Source organism: Helianthus annuus, chromosome 11, assembly GCF_002127325.2.
Source record: "Helianthus annuus cultivar XRQ/B chromosome 11, HanXRQr2.0-SUNRISE, whole genome shotgun sequence".
Lineage (NCBI taxonomy): Eukaryota > Viridiplantae > Streptophyta > Magnoliopsida > Asterales > Asteraceae > Helianthus > Helianthus annuus.
In genome coordinates, this window is record NC_035443.2 from 175,970,927 (window position 1) to 175,979,142 (window position 8,216).

General features: G+C 35.9%; 1 protein-coding gene and 1 pseudogene across 1 annotated transcript; one reads left to right on the forward strand and one right to left on the reverse strand.

Annotated features, from left to right (window-relative positions):
- Positions 1-260: 260 nt before the first annotated feature.
- On the reverse strand, positions 261-1,813 carry LOC110887344 (annotated as a pseudogene).
- Positions 1,814-4,548: 2,735 nt separating this feature from the next.
- On the forward strand, positions 4,549-7,739 carry LOC110888817 (protein FAR1-RELATED SEQUENCE 5-like). The gene is made up of 6 exons (XM_035980177.1): positions 4,549-4,630; positions 5,007-5,802; positions 5,898-6,159; positions 6,333-6,484; positions 6,761-6,902; positions 6,954-7,739. Exons 1-6 carry the CDS (start codon positions 4,549-4,551, stop codon positions 7,737-7,739), a joined length of 2,220 nt encoding a protein of 739 aa, XP_035836070.1.
- Positions 7,740-8,216: the final 477 nt, after the last annotated feature.

An 8,216-nucleotide genomic window follows, 5' to 3' on the forward strand; every position in this document is an offset into this window, starting at 1 on the left:
ACAAGCTCTTTTAAATAAAAGTGTATGATATGTTTAAGTCATTTGAGTGTTGAATACATCAACTATTTTCGTTTAATACAATATTAAAAAAGAACTTTTAGTTACAAATAATCATAATATATAAAAATTACGTAAGATAAGTAACATATATAATAAAAATAAGTAACAAACCAAACTAAAATAACCCTGGGCCGGTACCGGTATTACGTTTCAAACCGGTATACCGGATTTTACCGCCGGTACAAACCTTATGCCGTTTCACTAATTTACCGGGGTGTTTCGCATCGGATTTACTTCTGGAAACGGTAATACCGGTATAACCGGCCGGTATTTACCGGTTTTTAAAACATTGATTAAAACCTACACCATAGTCACCAACATCAAAACTAAAGTTTTGATAGAACGGGCAGCTCATGTTCCAGAACATCATGACCGCTCTTTCCTAACATGTTATTTAGCTCTTTCACAAATCTTTCCATCACCCCACTCGGCAAACATACGGGTATCGCGATTCCAGGCTCTCCTTTATTGTTTGTATAAGGTACAAGGTAACTCATCCCTGGTCTGCCTTTGGCAGCGCCTCCATATGCTGCCTTCCCCCACCCAATGTCCACCTCATCAAATCTTGCACTGGTCAAATCTGAGACAGTGTAAGCATTAATATCTGTAAAGTAGAGTCGTCCTTTGAATGCCATTAGGTCAGAAATAGATCTAATGTGCCCTTTAGTGACATCGGATTTGACTTTCATCATAAGCTCCAACGCGTAACCTAATGGTTTGTTACATAGATCCCCTGCTGTTGAAATGGCAGCAGCAAACGCCATAACATTTCCATAGTATCCTACAGGAACAGGAGGGTTGAATATCTTACGCACATTTACCGGCCATAAGAACGGCATGTCCTCTTTTGGATCTGGTTGGAGAGCAATGGTACGACAACGCCAGAGACAAGCTGATAACACCTCAAAGGTGGAACATCTTTGTATGTCTATCGGAATAAGCCTACGAAAAGCTGAAATATCAGTTGTAGTAAAGAACAATGACTTGTGTACCATGTCATCTGGTGTACCATTGGTATGTGGTACTTGATATTTCTCCCCACGAGGTTGGTCACTTGAACAAAACAACTCTCTTTCCCATACAGGCAATGTTGATGGTGATGTGGCACCCCGGGCTATTTCACCTAATCCGGACAGGAATTGTCTGAGTCCTAGTCCATCACACATGGTGTGGTTGAACCGTATGGCAAAAATGAAACCCTCGCATAGCAGTCGTGTCACCTATCAATCAAAATTCGTGTGCATATGTTATTTGTCATTCAATACATATTCTCCTTTTTGTGACACTTTTATTACTACCAGTTTACCTGAATGAGTAGCAATGGTGTATGGAGGATGCTGCTTGATCCTGGAACTTCATAAAGGAGCTCTTCCATACATGGGAATGGTGGCCGAAGTGCATCTCCGAATTGATCTAGTGTAACATCTGCCTCCGCCTCAATAAACAACACACCCTGGCCTGAGCAATCAACCATAAGCTTCCTTTCCGCACCTTCCTTTAGTCGGCCAGCGAACGGATAATAGAACACTAGAAGCTTAGCCAGAGCCTCTCATATCACACTCACCGGATTCTTATCTCTCATTTTTGGATCCCTGCGATAAACAAATATACCCGGAATCTGCAACCGTAGTCTTTCCTGATCATCAATGTTGGAGAGAGGCTTTAGTTCTCGAGGTGTGGGGTTTGCAGGAACTATGAGCTCCGGTGCACGTCTCCTGACTGTGAAGGTCAAGGGGGTGTTTATTTCTGCCATACCTTGTTTTGGACATTTGATTGTTGTGTCTTGTGTGCATGCATGGTGAATTTATTGTGGAGAGGACTGCCTGATCAAATTTAAGACACTTTTAATGAGTTGTTGATTTAGGTCGGATCACATGATAAAAGGATAAATCAAATTAAATTTTAAATACACAATATAAATATATATATATATATATATATATATATATATATATATATATATATATATATATAGGGTAAGGTTCATGCGAGAACCACCTATATTGCGAGAACCGCGAGAACCAATGTGAACACAAGCTAAAATAGCTAAAAAAACCTAAAAAAACCCTAAAAAAAACCTAACCCCCACCCCCCAAAAACCTAAACCCCCCACCCCCCCCCCAAAAAAAAACCTAACCCCCCCCCCCCCCCCAAAATCCTAACCCCCCCGCAAGCTAAATGCTAAAAACTAAAACCCTCAAAAAACCTAAAAAAAACCTAACCCCCCCCCCCAAAAAAAACCTAAACCCCCCTCCCCCACCCCCCAGAAACCTAACCCCCCCCCCCAGCTAAAATGCTAAAAACTAAACCCCCCAAAAAACCTAAAAAATCAAAAAAAAATCTAAATTTTTTTTATTTTTTTACTATTTTTTATGTTCAAATCGCTACTTTTAGTAGCCAAAAAAAAATTTTTTTTTTTTAAAAAAAAATTTAAAAAAAAAATTTAAAAAAAAAATTTTTTTTTTTTGGATACTAAAAGTAGCGATTTTTATATAAAAAATAGTAAAAAAATAAAAAAAAATTTTTTGGGTGTTTTTTAGATTTTTTTAGGTATTACTGTTTGTGTTCACACTGGTTCTCGCGGTTCTCGCAATAAAGGGTGGTTCCTAACGGATCTTTGTCCTATATATATATATATATATATAGGGTAAGGATAGTGTAAAAAGGGCATAAAGTGTGAGAAGTGTATTATAACACTATATATAATACTATATAACACCAAATAAACAACGTATAACAATATGTAACACCATATAACACTATGTAACACTATATAACATTATATAACAAATATAACACTATACATCTATCATAGACATGCTATCAGACAACCTATAATGTTATATTTGTTATATAATGATATATAGTGTTACATAGTGTTATATGGTATTATATCGTGTTACATATTGTTATACGGTGTTTATATGGTGTTATATAGTATTATATATAGTGTTATAATACACTTCTCACACTTTTTACAGGATCCTCTACCTATATATATATATATATATAGGGTAAGGTTTATGCGAGAAGCACATTTATTACGAGAACCACGAGATCAATCTGAACACAAGCTAAATGCTAAAAACTAAACCCTCAAAAAACCTTAAAAACTCTTAAAAAATCTAAAAAAACACACAAACAATTTTTTTATGAAATATTCGCTACTTTTAGTAGCAAAAAAATTAATTTTTTTTTAAAAACGAAATGTAGCGATTTTTTGATAAAAATATTAAAAAAATATATGTGTTTTTTAGATTTTTTTTGGTATTTTTGGTTGTGTTCACATTGGTTCTTGCGGTTCTCGCAATAAAGGGTTTCTCATATATGTATATATATATATATACATATATATACACACACATATATATAGGGTAGGGATCATGCGAGAACCACATTTATTGCGAGAACCAATGTAAACAAAACAAAATAAACACATTACACCACCACCCAAAACCTAAAAAAATACCTAACCCCCCCCCCCCCAAGCTAAATGCTAAAAACTAAACCATAAAGCTAAACCCACCAAAAACCTAAAAAAAACTAACCCCCACCCACCCCCCAAAAATCAAAAAAAAAAAAAAAAAAACCTAACACCCCCAACCCCTTCCGGCCACCCCCAAAAACCTAGCTAAACTCCCTCCCCCCACCCAAGCTAAATGTTAAAAACTAAACCGTAAAGCTAAACCCCCCAATAAAGGGTGGTTCATAGCGGATCTTTCTCGTATATATATATATATATATATATATATATATATATATATATATATAGGATTAGGTTCAAACGTGAACATTTTCTCCAGCGTGAACTGCGTGAACTCTTTTGAACCATTGATTTCATATCCAGTTGATAGGGGTAAGATTGTAACTTCATATAAATATTGATTTTTAATTATTATCTTATTAATTTCAAATTCATATCATAATTTCAGTTACAATTCCGTAAACATGGAGAATTATAAAATCTTAAATTTCAATTTTTTTAGTAAAGATTATCTTAACATATTTTATATTTATCAAAAATATATTTCATAATCTTTTCATATCATAATCTTCAGTTACAATTTCTTCCGTAAAGGATATCTTCATGATTCACGATTCTAGATGATAAATATCATACACAGTTCACGATTTTTAACCATTAGATCGCCGGACATCGTCTTCTTTCAAAAACCTGAAATCGTGCTGGACATCAACCTTTTCAAGGACCTGAAAATATCGCCGTTTTTTGATTTTTGCCGAGTAAGTCTTCTCTAATCGCGGGATATCAGCAGTAACATTCATCTTTTTTGCTTAATTCGCCTTCAGACGCCGGAAATCGAAAATTATGCCGGAATAAATTTCCGGCGAATATGTTCCAATTACGTCTTGAATGTTGACTAAGAACTTGAATGTTTATTTTATGTAATTAAATTGATGTCGTTTTGACTACATTGCTGAACATATTTGAGTTTTTTTCCGGCAGGTGCTATTGTATCAAGATCATTCATGGCCGACCCAGAAATCGACAATCTCAATTCTGACCAAAACATTGGTGATAATATATTCGTTACAACAATGGATCATCCAGGTACCAAGATTCAAATTATAGTTTTAGTCTTTTGTTGGTTGAACTAGAGTTTTCAGTCATATTTTTTCCTGTGTATAACTATTAGTTCCGTAGTACACATGTGTACTGGTTTGTTTTATTTAATCCATAACGATAGTACACATGTGCATAATACACGGTATTTTACATGTCAATAGAGTATAACATGATAGTACACATGTGTATAACACACGGATGGTAGACATGTGACCAGTAGACATGTGCATAATTCATGTGTATAATACACGGTATTTACATGTCAATAGTGTATGACATGAGCTCTTCGGGCTTGGAACCCCAAACCATTGTTTGTCTTTGTTTTTTTTTTTTAATTAATTTTTTTACTGTAATTTGGCAGAGTCGGTTGCTAGCAATGTTTACGAAACGCCAAATGGGACTAGGTACTGGACACCCATTGTCCCCCATGGAGTCAAACCTGTTTTGAAAGCTAGATTTACTACGATTGAACAAGCAGTTGCAATGTACGAGGAGTACGCGCAACTTGCAGGATTTGGAACCTGTTTGGGTACTTCGAAAAAAGTAAAAATAGGCAACGAGGTAATTACAACTCGGCGATACGTTTTATGCTCTAGGGCGCCAGTGAACAAACATAAACATAAAGAAACTAACCCTGATGATATTGACTCAACTTCACCATCGCGTCGTTCCAATGTTAAAGTTACAGATTGTAAGGCATGTGTGAAGTTTCGTCGTATAAAAAAGTCAACTGATTATGAAATCTATGGTTTTGTTGAAGAACACAACCATGGGTTTACATCTCCCGAGAATCTTGACTTATCACTAAAGCGAAGAAAGCTTGATTTTTCTACACAAGAGTTCATAGCAAAGTGCCGCAATTCTAATCTTGGCCCTACCAAATCCCACAAGGTACATGTTGCAATAAAAGGTGGTCACCATAATGTTCACGGTACCGTTGTGGACTACAAAAATTGTGGCCGTGACATTCGAGATTTTATTGGCGATAGAGACGCGCAAATGATAATTGACAAGTTCAAAGCTCGAAGCGAAAATAAAGTTAATTACACTTTCGATACCCATATTGATGATATGGAACTTCAGTTAATTTTTTGGTGTGCTGGCGTTTCTAAACTAAACTACGAAGCGTTCGGTGATGTTTTAGCGTTCGACGCAACGTATCATACAAATATGTGAGTTTTTAAAAATTTTATTTATGAAATTCTTACACTTGTTGGTTATCAGTTACAGTTGAAAACTTTTTTCCAAACAGGTACGATATGATTTTTGTGCCTTTCACGGGAGTTGACCATCATAAAAAGTGCACAATATTTGGGGCTGGGTTGTTACATAATGAGACTATTGAATCATACACATGGCTACTCCAAAAATTTCTTCAAGCACACAATGGAAAACAGCCACTCTTGATATTAACTGATCAGGATTGTGCTATGAAACAAGCTGTCGCCAACGTGTTTGACAAGTCCATCCACAGACTATGTATGTGGCACATTATTCAAAAGTTGCCAGCAAAGGTATTTGTTTCAAACATCTCTACAGCATAATGCCCTTACTTTGTACACATGGTTTTAAATATGGCATTTTAACTAAATGTACACATGTGTATTATTAGCTATAATTCGTACGTACACATGTGTACACCGGAGTTCTATGATGGTGACATCGTTTTTTTTTCTTTATTTTCTAGATCAAGGGTAACGACAAAAGGAACGCGGAAATCAAGAAAAAATTCCACAAACTTGTATGGAATGTTTACATCAAACCAGAAACCTTTGAAAAGAGATGGCATTTACTTATTGCTGAGTACGGTTTGGAAGAGCATTCTTGGTTGACTGAGATGTATTCGATTCGTGAACAGTGGATCCCAGGATATTTTCGCGAAATACCTATGTGTACGTTAATGAAGACCACTTCTAGGTGCGAAAGCGCTAACCATTTGTTCAAATCAAACTCTAGTCCACACAATACGTTGGTACAGTTTATGTTGTGCTACGATACGTCCGTCGATGGGTTACGAAATGACCAACGTGAACTCTCTTATCAAACAGACACCACTAATCCAGAATAAAAAACTAAATGGCCGATCGAACGTCATGCAAACGTAATTTATACTAGAAAAGTATTCTTGGATGTCCAAAAGGAAATTCTCAAGGGTAAGGAGAATAGCTACATTGCTGAACGATCAATATCAGATGGAGTAAACTGTTTCGTGATTGCTCACCAAGATCAGACATCAGAAGTTTTAAATGAGTTCAAGGTTAGCAACTAACACTTACAATATACTTTTTCTTTAATACATTTTTTCCAGCAATTCACCCTTAAATTGCAGGTCACGTTTAACAAAGAAGATCTATCAGTTACCTGCAAGTGTATGGGTTTCACCCGAAATGGATATCTATGTCGTCATGTGTTCTGTGTACTTGGCCATCATAACGTACATAAGATTCCAACACAATATATTCACCCAAGATGGAGGAGAGATGCTATTCCTAGCAGTGTGTATAGCCTTGAGAACAGGTTATCTGTTGAACAAAGCAGTAGCGGAAGATTATGGCGCAACATATTAGATAATTTGGAAATGTGTAGAGACAGAGTGAGAGGCAAGATTGATAAATTAGAGGAACTCGATGCTCAAGTACAGGCATTAAAAGATAAGATCTTTGCAGAAGTTCCATATGATCCGGAAGTTAATAAGAAGGCTATCGTCTACCAGGAAATTCTTTCGCATGCCATACCAGAGGAGCTCTCGTGTACTGCACCGAAGAAAATCCGTAACAAAGGCTGTGGAAAGAATAAACGACCGGTTGGCTCAAAAGAAATAGCAATAAAGAAATTCAAAAGAAAGAGAAGAAAATGTAGTGTTTGTGGGAAACGGGTAAGGAAGCATGATAAAAGGAATTGTCCAACTAAAAAAGGTAAACCAACGAAGGATGATTCATCTACCGAAGAAGTTGACGAGGAAGAAGACGATGACCATTATGAGTACGACGAAGGAAATGAAACCGGTACTGACGGCGAAGGAAACGAAACCGGTACTGATAGCGAAGGAAACGAAACCGGTACTGATGGTGAAGATAACGATAGTGACAGCTAGAAATTTTCTTGAACTTACAAACATTTTCAGAACAATTTGTTGAACCTTTTATTTGTATTGTTTTTTTATTTTTATTTTAGTGTTTAATAATTGTTTTTGTGATCGCTTGATGCAAATTTGTTATTGACTTTGTTTGATGCATAATAAGTGTTTTTGTGTTTGTTTGATGCATATTTGTTATTGACTTTCTTTTGATGCATAATACCACCTGCAATCACGTACAGTAACATTCCTTTTTGTTAGAAAAAAACCTCCACAAAGACCTAATCAACATTCATGTTTGTTGGAAAAATCATAACATGAAAAACTTACACTTGTGTACTTATACAACCTGTAATCACTTACAATAACATTCCTGTTTGTTAGAAAAAAAAACGTCCACAAAGACTTAATCACCATTTCCATTTTGTTGGAAAAATCATAACATGAAAACCGTACACTTGTGTACTGGTATGATATTATGTTCGTACACATGTG

Bases quoted from the DNA above. Each gene is read 5' to 3' on its own strand.
- LOC110888817 (XM_035980177.1), top strand. From the start codon at position 4,549: ATGGCCGACCCAGAAATCGACAATCTCAATTCTGACCAAAACATTGGT. The intron at 6,160-6,332 runs GTATTTGTTTCA...TTTATTTTCTAG, and splicing joins TTCAAAAGTTGCCAGCAAAG to ATCAAGGGTAACGACAAAAG. The intron at 6,903-6,953 runs GTTAGCAACTAA...CATTTTTTCCAG, and splicing joins AAGTTTTAAATGAGTTCAAG to CAATTCACCCTTAAATTGCA.